Source organism: Oncorhynchus mykiss, chromosome 25 (genome assembly GCF_013265735.2).
Source record: "Oncorhynchus mykiss isolate Arlee chromosome 25, USDA_OmykA_1.1, whole genome shotgun sequence".
In the NCBI taxonomy this organism is placed as follows: Eukaryota; Metazoa; Chordata; class Actinopteri; order Salmoniformes; family Salmonidae; genus Oncorhynchus; species Oncorhynchus mykiss.
The window spans coordinates 43,410,955-43,438,085 of NC_048589.1; the positions used below are offsets into that span (position 1 = coordinate 43,410,955).

Consider the following 27,131-nt stretch of genomic DNA (forward strand, 5'->3'; position numbering starts at 1 on the left):
TCTTCATCCTCTCTGCCCCTCCTCTCTGTCCAGTAGTCTGCCTCCAGCTGATGCTGATGTATTGGCAGCTTGATCATTCCACCCCGCTGAGTTTGGTATCAGGATGTGTGTGTTACTTTGTCTGTGAGTGTGTGTCGTGTCCACAACTGTGTGTGTGTGTGTGTACTTCCTAGTTCCTCATTTCTATTTTTGTTCCATTGATATTTTGTCCAACTCCACGCCCCTCTGTGGAAGGGTTAGGAGGGTTAGCGATGTTCTCCTCGTCCTCCAAACCCTCTCTCTTCTCCTACTGGACGTCCATGGATCAGACAGACTCTGAAGTGCTGGACATTAGCACCAAGGTGCAGCTGCATGGGGTGCTCTGGAAGAGGCCCTTCGGACGGTCCTCCGCCAAGTGGTCCCGCAGGTAGGGCATTATCACCTGTCTAGTTAATTCTACCTAGCAGCAGGTAGGGCATTATCACCTGCCTAGTTATTTCTACCTAGCAGCAGGTAGGGCCTGGCATGGTGACACAAGTACTGGCAGTGTATATAGAAGGGGGGAAAAAAGGACAATGTTAACTTTGGTTTACAGATGAACAACTTTAATCGTGTACTAAAAAAAGTCATTTTACACAACAGCATAGTCCCTGAGGTTAAAAAACACGAATATATATTGATTAGATAAGTGTTCATCCCCCTCGATACATGTTAGATTCACCTTTGGCAGCGACCACAGCTGTGGGTCTTTCTGGGTAAGTCTCTAAGAACATTGCACACCTGGATGGTACAAAATTTGCTAATTATTCTTTAAAAAATTCTTCAAACTCTGTCAAATTTGGTTGTTGATTATTGCTAGACAGCCATTTGTTTCCCAGTGTCTGTTGGAAAGCAGACTGAACTGGGTTTTCCCTTAGGATTTTGCCTGTGCATTTTCATCCCCAAAAAAACTCTTAACATGATGCAGCCAACACCACCATGCTTGACAATATGAAGAGTGGTATTTTAGTCATTTGTTTTTGTTTGATTTGCCCCAAACATAACGCTTTGTATTCAGGACATAACGTTCAATCAGGTTAGTATTGTGGAGTAACTACAATATGTAATGTTCAATCAGGTTAGTATTGTGGAGTAACTACAATATGTAATGTTCAATCAGGTTAGTATTGTGGAGTAACTACAATATGTAATGTTAAATCAGGTTAGTATTGTGGAGTAACTACAATATGTAATGTTAAATCAGGTTAGTATTGTGGAGTAACTATAATATGTAATGTTCAATCAGGTTAGTATTGTGGAGTAACTATAATATGTAATGTTCAATCAGGTTAGTATTGTTGAGTAACTACAATATGTGATGTTAAATCAGGTTAGTATTGTGGAGTAACTACAATATGTAATGTTAAATCAGGTTAGTATTGTGGAGTAACTACAATATGTAATGTTCAATCAGGTTAGTATTGTGGAGTAACTACAATATGTAATGTTAAATCAGGTTAGTATTGTGGAGTAACTACAATATGTAACGTTCAATCAGGTTAGTATTGTTGAGTAACTACAATATGTAATGTTCAATCAGGTTAGTATTGTGGAGTAACTACAATATGTAATGTTCAATCAGGTTAGTATTGTTGAGTAACTACAATATGTAATGTTCAATCAGGTTAGTATTGTGGAGTAACTACAATATGTAATGTTCAATCAGGTTAGTATTGAGGAGTAACTACAATATGTAATGTTCAATCAGGTTAGTATTGTGGAGTAACTACAATATGTAATGTTAAATCAGGTTAGTATTGTGGAGTAACTACAATATGTAATGTTAAATCAGGTTAGTATTGTGGAGTAACTATAATATGTAATGTTCAATCAGGTTAGTATTGTGGAGTAACTATAATATGTAATGTTCAATCAGGTTAGTATTGTTGAGTAACTACAATATGTGATGTTAAATCAGGTTAGTATTGTGGAGTAACTACAATATGTAATGTTAAATCAGGTTAGTATTGTGGAGTAACTACAATATGTAATGTTCAATCAGGTTAGTATTGTTGAGTAACTACAATATGTGATGTTAAATCAGGTTAGTATTGTGGAGTAACTACAATATGTAATGTTAAATCAGGTTAGTATTGTGGAGTAACTACAATATGTAATGTTAAATCAGGTTAGTATTGTGGAGTAACTATAATATGTAATGTTCAATCAGGTTAGTATTGTGGAGTAACTACAATATGTAATGTTCAATCAGGTTAGTATTGTTGAGTAACTACAATATGTGATGTTCAATCAGGTTAGTATTGTGGAGTAACTACAATATGTAATGTTCAATCAGGTTAGTATTGTTGAGTAACTACAATATGTAATGTTCAATCAGGTTAGTATTGTGGAGTAACTACAATATGTAATGTTCAATCAGGTTAGTATTGTGGAGTAACTACAATATGTAATGTTCAATCAGGTTAGTATTGAGGAGTAACTACAATATGTGATGTTCAACCAGGTTAGTATTGTGGAGTAACTATAATATGTAATGTTCAATCAGGTTAGTATTGTGGAGTAACTATAATATGTAATGTTCAATCAGGTTAGTATTGTGGAGTAACTACAATATGTAATGTTCAATCAGGTTAGTATTGTGGAGTAACTATAATATGTAATGTTCAATCAGGTTAGTATTGTGGAGTAACTACAATATGTAATGTTAAATCAGGTTAGTATTGTGGAGTAACTACAATATGTAATGTTCAATCAGGTTAGTATTGAGGAGTAACTACAATATGTAATGTTCAATCAGGTTAGTATTGTGGAGTAACTACAATATGTAATGTTCAATCAGGTTAGTATTGTGGAGTAACTACAATATGTAACGTTCAATCAGGTTAGTATTGTGGAGTAACTACAATATGTAATGTTAAATCAGGTTAGTATTGTGGAGTAACTACAATATGTAATGTTCAATCAGGTTAGTATTGTGGAGTAACTACAATATGTAATGTTCAATCAGGTTAGTATTGTTGAGTAACTACAATATGTAATGTTCAATCAGGTTAGTATTGTGGAGTAACTACAATATGTAATGTTCAATCAGGTTAGTATTGTGGAGTAACTACAATATGTAATGTTCAATCAGGTTAGTATTGTGGAGTAACTACAATATGTAATGTTCAATCAGGTTAGTATTGTGGAGTAACTACAATATGTAATGTTCAATCAGGTTAGTATTGAGGAGTAACTACAATATGTAATGTTCAATCAGGTTAGTATTGTGGAGTAACTACAATATGTAATGTTCAATCAGGTTAGTATTGTTGAGTAACTACAATATGTGATGTTAAATCAGGTTAGTATTGTGGAGTAACTACAATATGTAATGTTAAATCAGGTTAGTATTGTGGAGTAACTACAATATGTAATGTTCAATCAGGTTAGTATTGTGGAGTAACTATAATATGTAATGTTCAATCAGGTTAGTATTGTGGAGTAACTACAATATGTAATGTTCAATCAGGTTAGTATTGTGGAGTAACTACAATATGTAATGTTCAATCAGGTTAGTATTGTTGAGTAACTACAATATGTAATGTTCAATCAGGTTAGTATTGTGGAGTAACTACAATATGTAATGTTAAATCAGGTTAGTATTGTGGAGTAACTACAATATGTAATGTTCAATCAGGTTAGTATTGAGGAGTAACTACAATATGTAATGTTCAATCAGGTTAGTATTGTGGAGTAACTACAATATGTAATGTTAAATCAGGTTAGTATTGTGGAGTAACTATAATATGTAATGTTAAATCAGGTTAGTATTGTGGAGTAACTACAATATGTAATGTTCAATCAGGTTAGTATTGAGGAGTAACTACAATATGTAATGTTCAATCAGGTTAGTATTGTGGAGTAACTACAATATGTAATGTTAAATCAGGTTAGTATTGTGGAGTAACTATAATATGTAATGTTCAATCAGATTAGTATTGAGGAGTAACTACAATATGGTTCCATTTACTCTCTGACAACTGGGCTGCTGTGGGATCGGCCTCTTCCAAGTTCAGTACTGTCTTCGTCCCCCCATATAGAATAATCTGTTGTGCTCTACTCCTGCCATGATAAAAGCTCACAGTCAAAAAACCCTTGGCTCAGATCCATCATGATTTTCCCGCACCACATTAAGTGCTATCTATGATCAACAATCGGAACAACCGAGTCCTGTTTCTCATTGGATCCCCAACGTACCACTTAGCCTTGCACAGAATAGCACTATCGCATCGATAAAACATTCCACGCAGTATCGGCTTTAAACAAAGACGTCATAGCTGATGTGCAGATACTGCTTTACCTTCAGAAAGTATTCACACCCCTCGACTTTTTACACAGTTTGTTGTCTTACAGCCTGAATTTAAAATGGATCAAATGTAGATTTTTTTCATTTTTTTCATCACTGTCCTACCCACAATACCGCATAATGTCAAAGAAGAAATTCTGTTTTATCAAATATTTTACAAATTAATAAAAAATGAAAAGCTGAAATGTCTTGAGTCAATAAGTATTCAACCCCCCTTTTGTTATGGCAAGACTAAATAAGTTCAGGAGTAAAAATGTGCTTAACAAGTCACATAATAAGTTAAATGGACTCACACTGTGTGCAATAATAGTGTTTAACAGTATTTTTTGAATGACTACCTCATCTCTGTACCCCACACATACGATTATCTGTAAGATCCCTCAGTTTATTAAAAATGTAAAACATAAATATTATATTTACATAAGTATTCAGACCCTTTACTCAGTACTTTGTTGAAGCACCTTTTGGCAGTGATTACAGCCTCGAGTCTTCTTGGGTATGACACTACAACCGTGGCACACCTGTATTTGGGGAGTTTCTCCCATTCTTCTCTGCAGATCCTGTCAAGCTCTGTCAGGTTGGATTGGGGGGGTGTTGCTGCACCAATATTTTCAGGTCTCTCCAGAGATGTTGGATCGGGTTCAAATCCAGGCTCTGGCTCTGCCACTGAAGGACATTCAGAGACTTGTTCCGAAGCCACTCCTGCGTTGTCTTGGCTCTGTGCTTCGGGTCGTTGTCCTGTTGGATGGTGAACCTTTGCCACAGTCTGAGGTCCTGAGCGCTCTGGAGTAGGTTTTCATCAAGGATCTCTCTGTACTTTGCTCTGTTCATCTTTCCCTTGATCTTGACTAGTCTCCCAGTCCCTGCCACTGAAAAACATCCCCACAGCATGATGCTGTCACCACCATGCTTCATAGTAGGGATGGTGCCAGGTTTCCTCCAGGCGTGACAGTTGGCATACAGGGCAAATAGTTCAGTCTTGGTTTCATCAGACCAGACGATCTTGTTTCTCATGGTCTGAGAGTCTTTAGGTGCCTTTTGGCAAACTCCAAGCAGGCTGCCGTGTGCCTTTTACTGAGGAGTGGCTTCCGTCTGGCCACTCTACCATAAAGGCCTGATTAGTGGAGTGCTGCAGAGATGGTTGTCCTTCTGGAAGGTTCCCCCATCTCCACAGGGGAACTTTGGAGCTCTGTCAGAGTGACCACCGGGTTCTTTGTCACCTCTCTGACCAAGGCCCTTCTCCTCAGATTGCGCAGTTTAGCCAGGCGGCCAGCTCTAGGAAGAGTCTTGGTGGTTCCAAACTTCTTCCTTCAGTGCTGTAGACATTTTTTGGTACCCTTCCACAGATCTGTGCCTTGACAAAATTCTGTTTCTGAGCTCTACAGACAATTCCTTCGACCTCATGGCTTGGTTTTTGCTCTGACATGTACTGTCAACTGTGGGACCTTATATAGACAGGCCTTTCCAAATCATGTCCAATCAATTAAATTTACCACAGCTGGACAAGTTGTAGAAACACCTCAAGAATTATCAATGGAAACCGGATGCACCTGAGCTCAACTTCGAGTGTCATTGCAAAGGGTCTGAATACTTATGGAAATCCATTTTTTTTTAAATATAAATAAATGTGCAAAAATGTTCTGTTTTCACTTTGTCATTATGGGGTATTGTGATGTCATTATGGGGTATTGTGATGTCATTATGGGGTATTGTGATGTCATTATGGGGTATTGTGTGTAGATTGCTGAGGGTTTATTTTTATTTAATCCATTTTAAAATAAGGCTGTAACATAACAAAATGTGGAAAAAGTCAAGGGGTCTGAGTACTTTCCGAGGGCACTGTACATGTTTATTTACAGCATCAGGCTGGTTCCACCAGGCTAGGTTATAACGTGGACATGATATGGTGATCAGGCTGGTTCCTACTAGGCTAGGTTATACCCTGGACATTATGTGGTGATCAGGCTGGTTCCATCAGGCTAGGTTATACCCTAGACATTATGTGGTAAACACAGTGATCAGGCTGGTTCCATCAGGCTAGGTTATACCCTGGACATTATGTGGTAAACACAGTGATCAGGCTGGTTCCATCAGGCTAGGTTATACCCTGGACATTATGTGGTGATCAGGCTGGTTCCACCAGGCTAGGTTATACCCTGGACATTATGTGGTGATCAGGCTGGTTCCATCAGGCTAGGTTATACCCTGGACATTATGTGGTAAACACAGTGATCAGGCTGGTTCCATCAGGCTAGGTTATACCCTGGACATTATATGGTGACCAGGCTGGTAACACCAGGCTAGGTTATACCCTGGACATGATATGGTGATCAGGCTGGTTCCATCAGGCTAGGTTATACCCTGGACATGATATGGCGATCAGGCTGGTAACACCAGGCTAGGTTATACCCTGGACATGATATGGTGATCAGGCTGGTTCCATAAGGCTAGGTTATACCCTGGACATGATATGGTGATCAGGCTGGTTCCATAAGGCTAGGTTATACCCTGGACATGATATGGTGATCAGGCTGGTTCCATAAGGCTAGGTTATACCCTGGACATTATATGGTGATCAGGCTGGTTCCACCAGGCTAGGTTATACCCTGGACATTATGTGGTGATCAGGCTGGTTCCATCAGGCTAGGTTATACCCTGGACATTATGTGGTAAACACAGTGATCAGGCTGGTTCCATCAGGCTAGGTTATACCCTGGACATTATATGGTGACCAGGCTGGTAACACCAGGCTAGGTTATACCCTGGACATGATATGGTGATCAGGCTGGTTCCATCAGGCTAGGTTATACCCTGGACATTACATGGTGATCAGGCTGGTTCCCACCAGGCTAGGTTATACCCTGGACATAATATGGTGATCAGGCTGGTTCCCACCAGGCTAGGTTATACCCTGGACATTATATGGTGATCAGGCTGGTTCCACCAGGCTAGGTTATACCCTGGACATTATGTGGTGACCAGGCTGGTTCCCACCAGGCTAGGTTATACCCTGGGCATTATATGGTGATCAGGCTGGTTCCCACCAGGCTAGGTTATACCCTGGACATTACATGGTGATCAGGCTGGTTCCCACCAGGCTAGGTTATACCCTGGACATAATATGGTCATCAGGCTAGGTTATACCCTGGACATTATATGGTGAACACAGTGATCAGGCTGGTTCCACCAGGCTAGGTTATACCCTGGACATTATGTGGTGACCAGGCTGGTTCCCACCAGGCTAGGTTATACCCTGGACATAATATGGTCATCAGGCTAGGTTATACCCTGGACATTATATGGTGAACACAGTGATCAGGCTGGTTCCACCAGGCTAGGTTATACCCTGGACATTATATGGTGATCAGCGGTATTATATGGTCGCAACGGTACTTCTATCATAGGAGTCGAGGGAGACTGTTCACAACGGAGGAGGTGTCACAACGGTCCTTCTATCATAGGAGTCGAGGGAGACTCTGGCAACAACGGAGGAGGTGTCACAAGGATACTTCTATCATAGGAGTCGAGGGAGACTGGCAACAACAGAGGAGGTGTCACAACGGAGGTGGTGTCACAACGGAGGTGGTGTCACAACGGAGGAGGAGTCACAACGGAGGTGGTGTCACAACGGAGGAGGTGTCACAAGGATACTTCTATCATAGGAGTCGAGGGAGACTGGCAACAACAGAGGAGGTGTCACAACGGAGGTGGTGTCACAACGGTACTTCTATCATAGGAGTCGAGGGAGACTCTGGCAACAACGGAGGAGGTGTCACAAGGATACTTCTGTGGCATGACACTTTTATTCTGAGGTCTTGCCTGACAAGCTGTACAAACAGCAAGTAAAAAGTGAATGAAATTATTTTTAGTTGGTCGCTAAACCATTGCAATCACATTACCTCTGCTCCTTCTGGTAGGTCTCTGGCATCTGTTCATGACCATTGCAATCTGGCATCTGTTCATGACCATTGCAATCTGGCATCTGTTCATGACCATTGCAATCTGGCATCTGTTCATGACCATTGCAATCTGGTCATCTGTTCATGACCATTGCAATCTGGCATCTGTTCATGACCATTGCAATCTGGTCATCTGTTCATGACCATTGCAATCTGGTCATCTGTTCATGACCATTGCAATCTGGTCATCTGTTCATGACCATTGCAATCTGGTCATCTGTTCATGACCATTGCAATCTGGTCATCTGTTCATGACCATTGCAGTCACATTACCTTTGCTCCTTCTGGTCATCTGTTCATGACAAGGGGATAAATCTGGCACCCAACTGTGCACCGTCTGACAGAAAAACAGGGTTGATGATTGTCTATATCCCTCAAATATAACCAAATGCTCGAGAAATGACGTAATCTCATTTGGAAGCTACTTCTATGCTTTACAGATGTAGACTGACTGGCTCGAGATTGGAAATACAATGACGTTACTGAAGTAGGCAAATAATTAGTAGGAAACAACATTGCCATATGATGATGATGTCAAATTTATTTTTAAAGAGATGGCCATGTTGCCATTACTGTTACTAGCAAATTGCTAGCAATGCTAATGTTAGCTAGCTAAAATACGGTGGTTCCATTCATCTTAGTTAGCTGGCTAAAGTTCTACTGCATCTGAAGTCAATCTGTGGACATCACAATGATGACAAAATGTTTTCTTACTAAGTATTTTTTTCTCTTTTTTTTTAAATGTTATCGTGTTTCCAAGCCAAATCCGAGTATTGAGACAGGCTAACGTCAGCTATCTAGGTAGCTAGCTATTTAGGTAACTCTAGCTAGCTAACGGCAGCTATGCTAACGATGATAGTGATAATGATTATCAAAATAAATACAGAACAAAAATATAAACGCAACATGCAACATTTTCAAAGATTTTACTGAGTTACAGTTCATGTGAGGAAATCAGTCAATTGAAATAAATAGATTAGGCCCTAATCTACGACTGAGCAGAGGTGCAGGCGTGGGTGGAGCCAGGCCCAGACAATCAGAATCAGTTTTTCCCCACAAAATGGCTTTATTACAGACAGAATTACTCCTGAGCACCCCCCTCCCCCAGGGGATCCCGCTGGTGAAGAAGCCAGATGTGGAGATCCTGGGCTGACGTGGTTACACATGGTCTGCGGTTGTGAGGCCGGTTGAACATACTGCCAAATTCTCTAAAACAACGTTGGAGGCGGTTTATGGTAGAGAAATGAACATTCCTGCAGTCAGCATGCCAATTGCACACACCCTCAAAACTTGAGACATCTGTGGCATTGTGTTGTGTAACAAAACTTAACATTTTAGTGGCCTTTTATTGTCCCCCAGCACAAGGTGCACCTGTGTAATGATCATGCTGTTTAATCAGATTCTTGATATGCCACACCTGTCAGGTGGATTATTGTGGCAAAGGAGAAATGCGCACTAACAGGGAGGTAAACAAATTTGTGCAGAAAATTTGAGAGAACTAAGCTTTTTGTGCATATTGAACATTTCTGCGATCTTTTATTTCAGCTCATGAAACATGTGACCAACACTTTACATGTTGTGTTTACATTTTTGTTCAGTATAGCTACATAACCAGCCCTTTTCTATCCCCTACCCCCCTGTCTCCTACACCCAGGCTGCTGTGGTCAGAGAGAGGTCGTAAATTCCTGGAGGAGATTATCTCCTCATGGCCACAGTATAGAGACAGAGTGAGTTTTCATAGAGAGAACAAAGGAATTTCTTCCACCTCACAGAACTTGAGGTCCGAACAACATTTATGTTCTGGAGAAGGTATAAAAGATCGGTGAAGAATCCAGCTACGAACTGGTCCGTTTGGTACAATTTTGTGAAACACATGGGAGACGATACGGCCACATTACCATAATGTTGTTTATACAATAGCTTCAGATATGAGGCTTACATCTAATTGTTGTACAGGATGAATGAGGAAGGATTAAACTATTTGTGAAATTATGGGATGCTATGTAATTATGTAATGTGAGACAATTTTATTTCTGTGTAAAGTTTCACTTAAGTCACTGGCACGCCTCCATGAACACAGTTAGGACCTGGCGTCATGAGACAGCCTTTTTCTGCTCTTCCAAATAAAACTCCCACCTTGAGAATTTCTCAACAGACCATGTTTCTCTCAATTACGAGAGGACAAAGGTTGCAGACCAGCTTACCTCGATAACGAGAGGGGCAAGGTTTGAGTAGATGGCAGAATCTTTTAAACATCCAACGTGGTTAAACTCTTAGACTATCGATACCGACAGAATAAGAACAAGTCTTTGATATGAATTACTAGTCTGCAGCTAGGAATCCGGTCTCATTGAACGCGAAGACCGACAACCGCCGAAACATCTATTCTATAACGATATGAATGAATGTCACTCTGAACTACCCATTCTAACCACGACAGAGAGAGAGAGAGGGCGGACAGACTCTCCAGCAGAAACAAACTTTTCAACGGCGATCCCGACGACACACTGAGCGTAAATATATGTATTGATTGCAATTGTTCCCGAATGAGTGAGCGTTCATGTGCAAAGGATTAGCATTTCAATTGTTATAATTATCAACTGTGTGTCGTCTTCTCAGTCGACCACCACTTCCCTTTTGTAGACCAAGCCGCGATGCCGGTTTAGCCCACTAGGGAAACTCCGTTATCATTTCCTTGTAACCATCTACTGTTTATTTATGCATTTCTGTGAATTACTTAGTAAATAAATGATGTAAGACAATTGATGTATGGATGACTCATAGTGAAGACTGGGTTCGTGCAGATAACCAACAATTTACAACGTTTGGAATGAGACTAACGTGAGGTAAAGAATAATTAATTCATCAGAAGACTAAGTTATCAGATATTAAAATATCTGAAGAGTTATATTAGGAAAATTATAACTTTGTAATCTGAATATTTTCCTTGGTGCCCCGACTTCCCAGTTAATTACATTTGCCTGATTAGTTCATCACGAAATGCTAATTACAGAGAATCTTTGATAAAAACTATAAGTCTTCAGTTAATGATCGTAAAGACCTGACAGAGTTAAACCTCTGTCAGACTCTGCTGGTATGACTTGGTGGCGTGGGTTAGCTAGTAAACCTCTGTCAGACTCTGCTGGTATGACTTGGTGTTGTGGGTTAGCTAGTAAACCTCTGTCAGACTCTGCTAGTATGACTTGGGGGCGTGGGTTAGCTAGTAAACCTCTGTCAGACTCTGCTGGTATGACTTGGTGGCGTGGGTTATCTAGTAAACCTCTGTCAGACTTTGCTGGTATGACTTGGTGGTGTGGGTTAGCTAGTAAACCTCTGTCAGACTCTGCTAGTATGACTTGGTGTTGTGGGTTAGCTAGTAAACCTCTGTCAGACTCTGCTAGTATGACTTGGGGGCGTGGGTTAGCTAGTAAACCTCTGTCAGACTCTGCTGGTATGACTTGGTGGCGTGGGTTATCTAGTAAACCTCTGTCAGACTCTGCTAGTATGACTTGGTGTTGTGGGTTAGCTAGTAAACCTCGGTCAGACTCTGCTGGTATGACTTGGTGGCGTGGGTTATCTAGGCTGGTGCTTGCCTGGTTGTTTTTTTTACCTACAGTACATAGTTATCCAGAATGATCCAGTCAGGATGCAGTCTATGGGCCTCTGCTTGCCTGTCTGTTTGTCTGTCTCTTTTTTTTTAGCCCAGTGTTGCCGTACCTCATTCTCCTCCTCCTAGATTCTCCTCCTGACACTTTCCTGACACTTTCTCCATCCTCCTAGATTCTTCATCATCAAAGACAGTTTCCTGCTCTACTATGCGGAGAATGAGAAGAGAAGCTTTGAGACCAACAAACACTTCAACATCCACCCCAAGGTGAGCTTTACTCAACATGGATGCATGCTATATATATATATATATACCACATACCACAACTATGAGAAGTTGATGCATTATGTTGTATTCATCCTGTCTGTCCCAGGGTGTGATCCCCTTAGGAGGCTGTGTTGTGGATCCGAAGGAAGACCAGGGCATGCCATTCGCCATGGTTATAAATCATGACGACTTCACTGTAAGCACTTAGACAATAATATAAACTTTTTAATAATAGATACTTGAAATCTGCATCTCTGTATTTATCAGGCAGTTACTGTATATCTCATGTGATAATGCATGCTACTGTATATCTCATGTGATAATGCATAACCACTGTATATCTCATGCGATAATGCAGTGTACTGTATTTCTCATGTGATAATGTATGCTACTTTGTATCTCATGTGATAATGCACACTACTGTATATCTCATGTGATAATGTATGCTACTGTGTATCCCATGTGATAATGCACACCACTGTATATCTCGTGATAATGTGTGGTACTGTGTATCTCATGGGATAATGTGTGGTATTGTGTATCTCATGTGATAATGCATGCTGCTGTATATCTCATGTGATAATGCACACCACTGTATAGCTCATGTGATAATGCATGCAACTGTATATCTCGTGTGATAATGCATACCACTGTATATCTCATGTGATAATGCATAGTACTGTATTTCTCATGTAATAACGCGTGCTACTGTATATCTCATGTGATAATGTATATTACTGTATATCTCATGTGATAATGCGTGCTACTGTATCATGTGATAATGCACGCTACTGTATATCTCATGTGATAATGCGTGCTACTGTATATCTCATGTAATAATGCACACTACTGTATCTCATGTGATAATGCATGTTACTGTATATCTCATGTGATAATGCATAATATTGTATATCTCATGTGATAATGCACGTTACTGCATATCTCATGTGAAAATGCATGCTAGTGTATATCTCATGTAATAATGCACACTACTGTATCTCATGTGATAATGCATGTTACTGTATATCTCATGTGATAATGCATAATATTGTATATCTCATGTGATAATGCATGCTACTGTATATCCCATGTGATAATGCACATTACTGTATATCTCATGTGATAATGCATGCTATTGTATATCTCATGTGATAATGCGTGCTACTCTACATCTCATGTAATAATGCACACCACTGTATCTCATACAAGCATTTCGCTACACTCGCATTAACATCTGCTAACCATGTGTATGTGACAAATAAAATTTGATTTGATTTGATAATGCATGTTACTGTATATCTCATGTGATAATGCATAATATTGTGTATCTCATGTGATAATGCACGTTACTGCATATCTCATGTGATAATGCGCGCTACTGTATCGTGTGATAATGCACCCTACTGTATATCTCATGTGATAATGCATGCTACCGTATATCTCATGTAATAATGCACACTACTGTATATCTCATGTGATAATGCGTGCTACTGTATATCTCATGTAATAATGCACACGACTGTATCTCATGTGATAATGCGTGTTACTGTATATCTCATGTGATAATGCATTATATTGTATATCTCATGTGATAATGCATGTAACTGTATATCTCATGTGATAATGCACATTACTGTATGTCTCATGTGATAATGCATGCTACTGTATAGCTCATGTGATAATGCATGCTACTGTATATCTCATGTGATAATGCATGCTACTGTATATCTCATGTGATAATGTGCATTACCGTATATCATGTGATAATGCATGCTACTGTGTATCTCATGTGATAATGTATGTTACTGTATATCTCATGTGATAATGCATGCTACTGTATATCTCATGTGGTAATACATGCTACTGTATATCTCATGTGGTAATACATGCTACTGTATATCTCATGTGGTAATACATGCTACTGTATATCTCATGTGATAATCGCGCTACTGTTTGTGATGTGATCTTTTTTTAAATTACATTTCTTTGTAATTTAGCAGACTCTTATTCAGGGCATATGTTTTCATACTGTTTTGTTGTTGTTCGTACTGGTCCACCGTGGGAATCGAACCAACAACCCTGGCATTGTAAGTGTCATGCCCAACTGAGCCACACGGGATTTATGCTTGATGTGAAGATAATGTATGCTAATGTATATTATCTTGTGATGATAATGTATGCTACTGTGTATTATCATGTGATGATAATGTATGCTACTGTATATATTATCTAGTGCTGATAATGTATGCTACTGTATATTATCATGTGATGATAATGTATGCTACTGTATATTATCATGTGATGATAATGTATGCTATATTATCATGTGATGATGCTCTGTTGCTCCCTCAGGGTAACATTGTCCTGGCTGCAGAGAATGAGGCAGAACAAAACCAGTGGCTGGAGATGCTGCAGGAGTCTGGCAGAGTGTGAGTCGCTAGTTACGACATAAAGCCGCTTTAAATCTAGCTGTTCAAACTGCCTTTTTAAATGTAACTGTAAACAAACTGAAACTACGCACTGCCTCTTTAAATCTAGCTGTACAAACTGCAACTGTAAACAAATAATGTCAAATTGATCAGAAATACAGTGAAGAGATTGTTAGTGTAGTAAATGACTATTGTAGCTGGAAATGGCAGAATTTTTTATGGAATATCTACATAGGCGTACAGAGGCCCATTATCAGCAGCCATCACTCCTGTGTTCCAATGGCACGTTGTGTTAGCTAATCCAAGTTTATAATTTTGAAAGGCTAATTGATCATTAGAAAACCCATTTGCAATTATGTTAGCACAGCTGAAAACTGTTGTCCTGATTTAAAGAAGCAATAAAACTGACCTTCTTTAGACAAGTTGAGTATCTGGAGCATCAGCATTTGTGGGTTCGATTACAGGTTCAAAATGGCCAGAAACAAAGGACTTTCTTCTGAAACTCGTCAGTCTATTCTTGGCAATTAAATCCAACTGACCACACTGCCTCTTTAAATCCAACTGACCACACTGCCTCTTTAAATCCAACTGACCACACTGCCTCTTTAAATCCAACTGACCACACTGCCTCTTTAAATCCAACTGACCACACTGCCTCTTTAAATCCATCTGACCACACTGCCTCTTTAAATCCATCTGACCACACTGCCTCTTTAAATCCATCTGACCACACTGCCTCTTTAAATCCATCTGACCACACTGCCTCTTTAAATCCAACTGACCACACTGCCTCTTTAAATCCAACTGACCACACTGCCTCATCAGGGGCAGCAGGGGTTAAGTCTATAAGTCTAACTCTAAGTAAAGGGTCCACCTTAGAGGGGGACTTTAGTCTCTTCAGATATGTATGGAGGAGCTGCACAGGTCTGCAATTGTATAGTGGAATATGTGACCTACTGTTGTGTGGTACTGGTGGTGATCATGCTGTATAAAACCTATATGGCCACATGCTGTATTAAAGCTGTTAAACACCTAGTGTCTAAAACCTCCAGCACCTGGAAGAACGCCCAACTGGGAGAAGCCATGATAGAGAGCCTGGAAGCCCAGGGACTGCAGCTGGCCAAGGAGAAGCAAGAGTACCTGGGTAAGAAGAGGGACTGTGGAGGCATGGGGAGGCAGGAGGCATGAGGCCTGGTTCAGGGGAGAGAGGAGGGAATGGGTGAGAGGGGACATGGGCAGGTATGGGTCAGGGTGGCAGGTCCGAGAGGCTGAAAGTAATTTTGTTCTTTACTTTTGATGCTTACAGTCCCACATGGAGACAATGGCCATATACAACAAGTGATCAGGCTGTTTTGTCACCCCAGATAAGCTGATGGAGGAGACAGAAGAACTGAGCCTGCAGCGAGAACAGAAGGAGCATCTGGAACGTCTGAACCTGGTTCTGGAGGAGGAGAAGCAGAAGTTTGAGGAGCTGGTGACGGAGCTTAGAGCAGAGCAGGATCAGATCAAACTGTAAGAGAGAGCTATGGAGAACACAAACTGGGATATTTACAATAATAAATACAGCAATACATAACAATACATAATACAGTAATAGATAATATACAGTAATAGATAATATACAGTAATAGATAACATACAGTAATAGATAATATACAGTAATAGATCATATACAGAAATAAATAAATACAGTAATAAATACTTTTCAGAAATAAATAATATATAGTTTTAAATAATATACAGTAATAAATAATATACAGTAATAGATAAATACAGTAATAAATACTTTTCAGAAATAAATAATATACAGTTTTAAATAATATACAGTAACAAATAATGTACAATAATAACTAATATACAGTAATAAACAAAGTGATAAATAAAATACATTAATTTATATACAGTAATAATAAAATACAGTAATACGTAATATACAGTAATAATAATATACAGTAATAAATAAAATACAGTATTAAGTAATATACAGTAATAATAATATACAGTAATAATAATATACAGTAATAATAATATACAGTAATAATAATATACAGTAATAATATACAGTAATAATAATATACAGTAATAATAATATACAGTAATAATATACAGTAATAATAATATACAGTAATAATATACAGTAATAATAATATACAGTAATAATATACAGTAATAATATACAGTAATAATAATATACAGTAATAATATACAGTAATAATAATATACAGTAGTCCCCACATATGAGTAAGAAAGATGCATGTAATACATTTAAAGTGCATTTAATATGAGGAATGTAGCTCGTATCTCCGTCTTTATCCACTGCGTTAACTAAACTGCTGTGAAAAGTCTTAGCCTTGAGACTCTGATCCTCAGGTCCATCTGTTGTGGGTTTGATGCTCTCAGTGTGGAGAGTGTTGCTATTACACTGTGTGGTGTACCGTGTTATTGACAGGGACTTGGACGGCACAGCACAGTCTCTGAAAGGTGTGGAGTCTGAAAAAGAGGAGCTGAACAGTTTGACAACACTTCTTCAGAAATCTATTGAGGTATTTAAAATTAATTTGAGGAGAAACACACACACACACACTCAGGTACACACACACCTTCATTACATCCATGATCTGGTCCTCCAGGAGCTGTCCCATGAGAAGCAGCGAACCCTGGAGTTGTTGAGGGAGAAGGAGCTTGAGCAGGCGGCTGAGCATCCAGAGAAGGACGAGGAGCAGGAGGTGCAGCCTGGTGACACGGGACTGCGATCGGAGCTGAGACACATTGAAGAGCAGATGAGGGAACTGCAGAGAGAGAAGGAGCAGGCTGAGGAGAGGTGAGAGGACCAGGAACATGGATCTTATTTTTGTCCAGTCTTGTGTGAAAAGTTCAAAAGTTTGTAAAAAAAAAAAACTTCTCCTACCATATAAAAGACACATGAAGCAGCCGATTGATTAGAGAGAGAGAGCGAGAGAGCGAGAGAGAGCGAGAGAGCGAGAGAGCGAGAGAGCGAGAGAGAGCGAGAGAGCGAGAGAGCGAGAGAGCGAGAGCGAGAGAGAGAGAGAGAGAGAGAGAGAGAGAGAGAGCTCAGACAGAAGATCCCGATGACACACTGAGCGTAAATATATATATTGATTGCAATTATTCCCGAATGAGTGAGCGTTCATGTGCAATTTATTAGCATTTCAATTGTTATAATTATCAACTGTGTGTCGTCTTATCTCAGTTGACCCCCACTTCCCTTTTGTACATCAAGCCACGATGCCGGTTAACCCACTAGGGCACATCCACTTTCATTTCCTTGTAACCATCTACTGTTTGTTTATGCCTTTCTGTGATGATTTAGTTAGTTAATAAATAAATTATGTAAGGCAATTGATGAATGGATGACTCATAGTGAAGACTGGGTTCGTGCAGATAACCAACAATTTACGACGTTTGGAATGAGACTAACGTGAGGTAAAGAATAATTAATTCATCAGAAGACTAAGTTATCAGATATTAAAATATCTGAAGAGTTATATTAGGAAAATTCTAACTTTGTAATCTGAATATTTTCCTTGGTTCCCCGACTTCCTAGTTAATTACAGTTACACGATTAAGTAGTTTAATCACGTAATAATAATTACAGAGAATTTTTGATAAAGATTCTTCTTCAGTTTAATGATGCCAAAGACATGACAGTGTTGTATAAAAAAAAATGCAGTGTATCTGTCAATGAAGGGCCCAACTGCAGAGCTCCGCAGTGAAGCCTACTGTGGGTATCTCTCAAGGCGGAGTCACATTGAAGAGCCCCATGGTGAAGCCTATTGAGGGTTTCTCTCAATGAAGGGCCTCGCTGCAGAGCTCCGCAGTGAGGCCTACTGTGGGTATCTCTCAAGGCGGAGTCACATTGAAGAGCCCCATGGTGAAGCCTATTGAGGGTTTCTCTCAATGAAGGGCCTCGCTGCAGAGCTCCGCAGTGAGGCCTACTGTGGGTATCTCTCAAGGCAGAGTCACATTGAAGAGCCCCATGGTGAAGCCTATTGAGGGTTTCTCTCAATGAAGGGCCTCGCTGCAGAGCTCCACCGTGAAGCCTACTGTGGGTATCTCTCAAGGCGGAGTCACATTGAAGAGCCCCATGGTGAAGCCTATTGAGGGTTTCTCTCAATGAAGGGCCTCGCTGCAGAGCTCCGCAGTGAGGCCTACTGTGGGTATCTCTCAAGGCGGAGTCACATTGAAGAGCCCCATGGTGAAGCCTATTGAGGGTTTCTCTCAATGAAGGGCCTCGCTGCAGAGCTCCGCAGTGAGGCCTACTGTGGGTATCTCTCAAGGCGGAGTCACATTGAAGAGCCCCATGGTGAAGCCTATTGAGGGTTTCTCTCAATGAAGGGCCTCGCTGCAGAGCTCCACCGTGAAGCCTACTGTGGGTATCTCTCAAGGCGGAGTCACATTGAAGAGCCCCATGGTGAAGCCTATTGAGGGTTTCTCTCAATGAAGGGCCTCGCTGCAGAGCTCCACCGTGAAGCCTACTGTGGGTATCTCTCAAGGCGGAGTCACATTGAAGAGCCCCATTTTGAAGCCTATTGAGGGTTTCTCTCAATGAAGGGCCTCGCTGCAGAGCTCCTCCGTGAAGCCTAATGAGGGTGTCTCTCTATCAAGTGTCCCCAATGCAGAGCTCTGCAACAAGGCCCTCTGTAATTTCCCACAGGGCATTCCCTGGAAATTAGGACCTACAGAACGACTTTCTTCTGTCCTATAACAGATCATTGCTTGTGCTTGTGTCTGATATTAACATCCCCTTGTGATACATTATCCTACCAAATTCCTTCATTAGGTAAGAGGTTGGGTAAGAGGTTGGGTAAGAGGTAAGCGATATAAATGCCCAGGGCGGAAGGCTTTTAAACACTTAGCCTAGTATTGACCTGCTGTGGATGGGGATTGGACTGCAGGATTGTGTTAGTATGCACAGTACCTTTCCTCGAACTGTGTGTCTGGCAATGTGTGTGTATGCGCGCTCTAGCTGTATGTTACTGTGTGTGTGTGTTTTGTACCTCTCCTCTGACAGACTATGTGTGTGCGTGCAAGTCGAGGGTGAACAGGACTGTGTGTTCTCTGGCTCCCCCTGCAGGCTAACGGACAATGAGCAGCGTAACACAGTTTAACATGACTGTCTGTGTTCTCTGGCTCCCCCTGCATGCTAACGGACAATGAGCAGCGTAACACAGTTTAACATGACTGTCTGTGTTCTCTGGCTCCCCCTGCATGCTAACGGACAATGAGCAGCGTAACACAGTTTAACATGACTGTCTGTGTTCTCTGGCTCCCCCTGCAGGCAAACGGAGAATGAGCAGCGTGCCACAGTTCTGCAACAGGAAAGAGAGTTCTACTCCTGTCAGTCCAGGACTCTACAGCAGTCCCTCACACAGCTCACTGTGGACAAGAAGCAAACTGAGGTGGAACTCAAGGTAAACCACACTGCCTCTCCAATGGCACCCTATTCCCTACATAGTGCACTACTTTTAACCAGAGGTACTCTAACGTTTCCAAAACTGTAAAGATATTGTCTGTGAGTATAACAGAACTGATGTTGCAGGCGAAAGCCTGAGAAAAATCCAATCCGGAAGTGCCCCATAAAAGATTTGTTCTAATTAGCCTCTACTGACTCCCCATCCCGCATGCGGGAGCGTAATCATCGCCTGACACTAATTAGCATAACGCAACGGACATAAATATCCCTAGAAAATATTCCTATTCATGAAAATCACAAGTGAAATATATTGAGACACAGTTTAGCCTTTTGTTAATTACCCTGTCATCTCAGATTTTCAAAATATGCTTTACAGCCAAAGCTAGACAAGCATTTGTGTAAGTTTATCGATAGCCTAGCATAGCATTTTGTCCAGCTAGAAGCAGGTAACTTGGTCACGGAAATCAGAAAAGCAATCAAATTAAATTGTTTACCTTTTATGAGCTTCGGATGTTTTCACTCACGAGACTCCCAGTAAGATAGCCAATGTTCCTTTTTTCAAAAAATATTATTTTTGTAGGCGAAATAGCTCCGTTTGTTCTTCACTTTTGGCTGAGAAATCGGCCGGAAATTGCAGTCACTCAGAAAAATATTCCAAATTAGCTCCATAATATCGACAGAAACATGGCAAACGTTGTTTATAATCAATCATCAAGGTGTTTTCTAAATATTTATTCGATAATATATCCGCCGGAACAATTAGTTTTTCAGTAGGACGATTGGAATAATGGCTACCTCCTGTATTTTACTCGAGAATCACTCTGGGAGCCATCATGTGACCACTTGCGCAATGTAGCCCCCTACGGGTATTCTTCAACATAAATGCGTTAAACTATGTAACAATGCTGTAGACACCTTGGGGAATACGGAGAAAAAGTAATCTGGTTCATAGCCCATTCACTGCTCAATAGGGACGCATTGGAAAACATGAGGCACTTCCAGATTGGATTTTTCTCAGGCTTTCGCCTGCAATATCAGTTCTGTTATACTCACAGACAATATTTGTACAGTTTTGGAAACTTTAGAGTGTTTTCTATCCTAAACTGTCAATTATATGCATAGTCTAGCATCTTGTTCTGACAAAATATCCCGTTTACTACGGGAACGTTATTTTTCCAAAAATGAAAATACTGCCCCCTAGTCACAGAACACATAATTATCCAAAAGGCAGATCCTAGATCAGGCCTCCTACTCTGAGATGCTTTGTGAATACGGGCCCTGACCTCCTGTTGTGTCCCAGGTGGAGATTGAGTCTCGTATGGAGCTGGAGCGGAGGCTGAAGCAGGCTGAGGAGGCTCTACGGAACCTGGAGAAAGGTCTGAGCTCTCTGGAACGCTCCAAAGAGAAGGATGACAAGATGAAGGGAGACGTCAACAACCTCAGGAGTGAGTTACACTTACTGCACACACACACACACACACATATATACATTCTTCATGAGTCATAGATAAACACACAGCCATAAACACTTCTACCCACTGGTTCAGTTAACCCAGAATAATTCATAAGGGGTTCAGTTAACCCAGAATAATTCATTAAAGGGTTCAGTTAACCCAGGATAATTCATAAGGGGTTCAGTTAACCCAGGATAATTCATAAGGGGTTCAGTTAACCCAGAATAATTCATTAAAGGGGTTCAGTTAACCCAGGATAATTCATAAGGGGTTCAGTTAACCCAGGATAATTCATAAGGGGTTCAGTTAACCCAGAATAATTCATTAAAGGGGTTCAGTTAACCCAGGATAATTCATAAGGGGTTCAGTTAACCCAGGATAATTCATAAGGGGTTCAGTTAACCCAGGATAATTCATTAAAGGGTTCAGTTAACCCAGGATAATTCATAAGGGGTTCAGTTAACCCAGGATAATTCATAAGGGGTTCAGTTAACCCAGGATAATTCATAAGGGGTTCAGTTAACCCAGGATAATTCATTAAAGGGTTCAGTTAACCCAGGATAATTCATAAGGGGTTCAGTTAACCCAGGATAATTCATTAAAGGGTTCAGTTAACCCAGGATAATTCATAAGGGGTTCAGTTAACCCAGGATAATTCATTAAAGGGTTCAGTTAACCCAGGATAATTCATTAAAGGGTTCAGTTAACCCAGGATAATTCATAAGGGGTTCAGTTAACCCAGGATAATTCATTAAAGGGTTCAGTTAACCCAGGATAATTCATAATGTGTGTAGTTTTCCTGCCTCCTTCTGGGTAGAACAAGTTATAGCTACAATATATTATTTCTGTCATATTTAGTGTCCTAGCAACTACTGAGTGCTGCGAGGAACATAACTACACTGAACAAAAATGTAAACGCAACAATTTAAAATATTTTACTGAGTTTACAGTAAATCAGTCCATTTGAATTGAATTAATTCGGTGCTAATCTATGGATTTCACATGATGGGGAATGCAGATATATGTCTGTTATCACAACTCAGGCTAAGACCCAGATTGAAATACAGGAGGTGGATAGTACGAGTCTGTTTTTTTTTTAGTACAGGACAGCAGAAATCAGAGTCAGGCAGGTACAGGACAGCAGGCATAGAGTTGTAATCCAAATCAGAGTCAGGACACCAGGCAGGTTCAGGTTAAGGACAGGCAGAAAGGTCAGAACTGGGAAGACGGGGAAAACCAAAAACTAGATCACAGGAAACACGGGGACACGCTGGTAGGACTTGACAGGACAAGACGATCTGGCAACAGACAAAAACAGAAAACTAAGGTATAAATACACAGGGAATAATGGGGGGAGACACCTGGTGGGGGGTGGAGACAAGCACAAAGACAGGTGAAACAGATCAGGGTGTGACACTGTTGGTCACAGGTACCTGGATCAGAAAACTAGTCAGTATCTGGTGTGACCACCATTTGCCTCATGCCTTTGCAACGCATTTCCTTCGCATAGAGTTGATCAGGCTGTTGATTGTGGCCTGTGGAATGTTGTCCCCCTCCTCTTTAATGGCTGTGTAAGTTGCTGGATATTGGCAGGAACAGGAACACTCTGTCGTACACGTCGATCCAGAGCATCCCAAACATGCTCAATGGGTGACATGTCTGGGAAGAATGCAGGCCATGGAAGAACTGGGAAATGTTCAGCTTACAGGAATTGTGTACAGATCCTTGTGACATGGGGCCGTGCATTATCATGCTGAAACATGAAGTGATGGCGTCAGATTAATGGCACAACAATGGGCCTCAGGATCTCATCATGGTATCTCTGCGCATTCAAATTGCCGTCGATAAAATGCAATTCTGTTCATTGTCCGTAGCTTTGCCCCATACCATAACCCCACCGCCACCATGGGGCACTCTGTTCACAACGTTGACATCAGCAAACAGCTCACTCACACGACGCCATACAAGCTGTCTGACATCTGCTCAATAAAGTTGAAACTGGGATTCATCCGTGAAGAACACACTTCTCCATCATGCCAGTGGCCATTGAAGCTGATCATTTTCCCACTGAAGTCGGTTATGACGCCGAACTGCAGTTAGGTCAAAACCCTGGTGAGGACGACGAACACGCAGATGAGCTTCCCTGAGACAATTCTTTGGTTGTACAAACCCTCAGTTTCATCAGCTGACCGGGTGGCTGGTCTCAAGACGATCTCGCAGGTGAAGAAGCCGTATGTGGAGGTCCTGGGCTGGCGTGGTTACATGAGGTCTACAGTTTTGAGGGCCGGTTGGACGTACTGCCAAATTGTCTAAAGTAACGTTTGGAGGCGGCTTATGGTAGAGAAATGCCAATTGCTTGCTTCACCAAAACTTGAGACATCTGTGGCATTGTGTTGTGTGACAAAACTGCACATTTTAGAGTTATTGTCCCCAGCACAAGGTCCACCTGTGGCCTACAACACAAAATGTGTTTCATCAGCTTCTTGATATGCCACACCTATCAGGTGTCTTATCTTGGAGAAATGAGGAGAAATGTTCACTAACAGCGATGTAAACATATTTGTGCACAAACTCTTGAGAGAAATACGTTTTTGGTGCGTGTGGAACATTTCTGGGATCTTTTATTTCATGAAACATGGGACCAACCTTTTACGTGTTGTGTTTCATTTTTGTTCAGTATAGCTACATGGGATGTGTGTGTGTGTGTGTTCTTCACCCAGAGTTCTTTGAGGAGTGTATCTGTGCTGCAGAGATCGAGGCCAAGCTCCCTTCTATAATGAAGAATGCTGTGTATCTCCACAAGGCTACAGCACGACGCATTAAGAGCTGTCGGATCCAGAGACGGGCCTCCAAACACCACTGGTGTGAGTACACACATACGCATGGAGGCTGCTGAGGTCGAGGACGGCTCGTAACAATGTCTGGACCGGAGCGAATGGAATGGCATCAAACACAGGGAAACCATGGAAACCAATGTGTTTGTTGTGTTTGATACCATTCCACTAATTTCCCTCCAGCCATTACCACAACCCCCCGTCCTCCCAAATTAAGGTGCCACCAACCTCCTGTGACACACACACACAAGCACTCATGTCTTTTCCTCTGCAGTGAAACACTCCCAGTCATTCGTGGTTGCCCGTGGCGACGGCGGCAGCATGGAGGACCTGAGGGAGACTGCCCGGCGACTGACCTCCGACAGCTGCTTCAGGAAGAGCGTCTACAAGATCATCACACGCCACGACCAGGAGGCCTCCGCCAAGAAAGATGACTGACAGAGATAGGGAGGGATGGATTGCGGGACTGATTGTGTGTGTGTGTGTGTGTGTGTGTGTGTGTGAGTGTGAGTGTGTGAGAGAGAGAGACTGATTCCTCAATGTAATAGTGTCAAGTCCTGTCGTCTGCTCCCACGGTGTTGTAGCTGGTTCGGGATTATCTTTAGGATGTCATCTCTTCAATATGATGTCATCTCTTCAACATGATGTCATCTCTTCAACATGATGTCATCTCTTCAATATGATGTCATCTCTTCAACAGCCTGGTTGTGTTCAAACTGCATTACAAGACTTTTATGCAAAATAGTTTTATTCAAACAAAATTAATGTTTATTGTTAAAGATATAGCAGCTCTCTTTACTGTCCTACAGCTTGGAGGACGGTCAGAAAAATAATGCATATAGTTATTGAACCAACACGATATGACAATGTGATGGTTTACAGTACAGTACAGGCAGAAGCCTTAAACCTGACCCTGGGTAACACCATCAATCAACCATATGGTCGACACACACACTGCAAGTCGACACACACACACACTGCAGGTCGACACACACACACACACTGCAGGTCGACACACACACTGCAAGTCGACACACACACACACACACACACACACACACACACACACACACACTGCAGGTCGACACACACACTGCAGGTCGACACACACACACACACACACACACTGCAAGTCGACACACACACACTGCAAGTTGACACACACACTGCAAGTCGACACACACACTGCAAGTCGACACACACACTGCAAGTCGACACACACACTGCAAATCGACACACAATGTCAGAAAATGTGACTTTTATTTTTCTCGTCTTTGAGTGTTGTATTGTATTTACACAGATGGCTTTGGTTCGTTTAAAAACTGTAGTTTATTTGCAGGTTGATGAAACTGCTCTATATGATATGTGTGTGTTTTTATCTGATTTGAAACCAGGTTAGCCTGGTCCCAGATCAGTTTGGGCTGTCTTGCCAACTCCTATGGTCATTACCTAGCCTGGTCCCAGATCAGTTTGGGCTGTCTTGCCAACTCCTATGGTCATTACATAGCCTGGTCCCAGATCTGTTTGTGTTGTCTTGCCAACTCCTATGGTCATTACCTAGCCTGGTCCCAGATCTGTTTGTGTTGTCTTGCCAACTCCTATGGTCATTACCTAGCCTGGTCCCAGATCTGTTTGTGCTGTCTTGCCAACTCCTATGGTCATTACCTAGCCTGGTCCCAGATCTGTTTGTGCTGTCTTGACAACTCCTATGGTCATTACATAGCCTGGTCCCAGATCAGTTTGGGCTGTCTTGCCAACTCCTATGGTCATTACATAGCCTGGTCCCAGATCAGTTTGGGCTGTCTTGCCAACTCCTATGGTCATTACCTAGCCTGGTCCCAGATCAGTTTGGGCTGTCTTGACAACTCCTATGGTCATTACATAGCCTGGTCCCAGATCTGTTTGCTCTGTCTTGCCAACTCCTATGGTCATTACCTAGCCTGGTCCCAGATCAGTTTGGGCTGTCTTGCCAACTCCTATGGTCATTACATAGCCTGGTCCCAGATCAGTTTGGGCTGTCTTGCCAACTCCTATGGTCATTACCTAGCCTGGTCCCAGATCAGTTTGGGCTGTCTTGCCAACTCCTATGGTCATTACATAGCCTGGTCCCAGATCAGTTTGGGCTGTCTTGCCAACTCCTATGGTCATTACCTAGCCTGGTCCCAGATCTGTTTGTGTTGTCTTGCCAACTCCTATGGTCATTACATAGCCTGGTCCCAGATCAGTTTGGGCTGTCTTGCCAACTCCTATGGTCATTACCTAGCCTGGTCCCAGATCTGTTTGTGTTGTCTTGCCAACTCCTATGGTCATTACATAGCCTGGTCCCAGATCAGTTTGGGCTGTCTTGCCAACTCCTATGGTCATTACCTAGCCTGGTCCCAGATCAGTTTGGGCTGTCTTGCCAACTCCTATGGTCATTACCTAGCCTGGTCCCAGATCTGTTTGTGTTGTCTTGCCAACTCCTATGGTCATTACATAGCCTGGTCCCAGATCAGTTTGGGCTGTCTTGCCAACTCCTATGGTCATTACCTAGCCTGGTCCCAGATCAGTTTGGGCTGTCTTGCCAACTCCTATGGTCATTACCTAGCCTGGTCCCAGATCAGTTTGGGCTGTCTTGCCAACTCCTATGGTCATTACCTAGCCTGGTCCCAGATCTGTTTGTGTTGTCTTGCCAACTCCTATGGTCATTACATAGCCTGGTCCCAGATCTGTTTGTGTTGTCTTGCCAACTCCTATGGTCATTACATAGCCTGGTCCCAGATCAGTTTGGGCTGTCTTGCCAACTCCTATGGTCATTACCTAGCCTGGTCCCAGATCAGT

General features: G+C 41.6%; 1 protein-coding gene across 2 annotated transcripts; it reads left to right on the forward strand.

The window, feature by feature from the left end:
- Window positions 1–25,357, forward strand: plekhd1 (pleckstrin homology domain containing, family D (with coiled-coil domains) member 1). Of its 2 annotated transcripts, none has more exons than XM_021585425.2 (12): window positions 1–406; window positions 12,067–12,160; window positions 12,267–12,356; window positions 14,513–14,589; window positions 15,642–15,733; window positions 15,954–16,101; window positions 17,039–17,132; window positions 17,220–17,410; window positions 19,889–20,021; window positions 21,324–21,468; window positions 24,198–24,341; window positions 24,586–25,357. In XM_021585425.2, exons 1-12 carry the CDS (start codon window positions 252–254, stop codon window positions 24,747–24,749), a joined length of 1,527 nt encoding a protein of 508 aa, XP_021441100.1. In that variant the 5' UTR covers window positions 1–251; the 3' UTR covers window positions 24,750–25,357. The 2 variants fall into 2 exon arrangements, with proteins under 2 accessions (XP_021441100.1, XP_021441101.1); XM_021585426.2 differs by lacking the exon at window positions 1–406 and adding an exon at window positions 10,763–10,799.
- Window positions 25,358–27,131: the final 1,774 nt, after the last annotated feature.

Bases quoted from the DNA above. Each gene is read 5' to 3' on its own strand.
- plekhd1 (XM_021585425.2), top strand. From the start codon at position 252: ATGTTCTCCTCGTCCTCCAAACCCTCTCTCTTCTCCTACTGGACGTCC. The intron at 407-12,066 runs GTAGGGCATTAT...CCATCCTCCTAG, and splicing joins TCCGCCAAGTGGTCCCGCAG to ATTCTTCATCATCAAAGACA. The intron at 21,469-24,197 runs GTGAGTTACACT...TTCTTCACCCAG, and splicing joins AGACGTCAACAACCTCAGGA to AGTTCTTTGAGGAGTGTATC.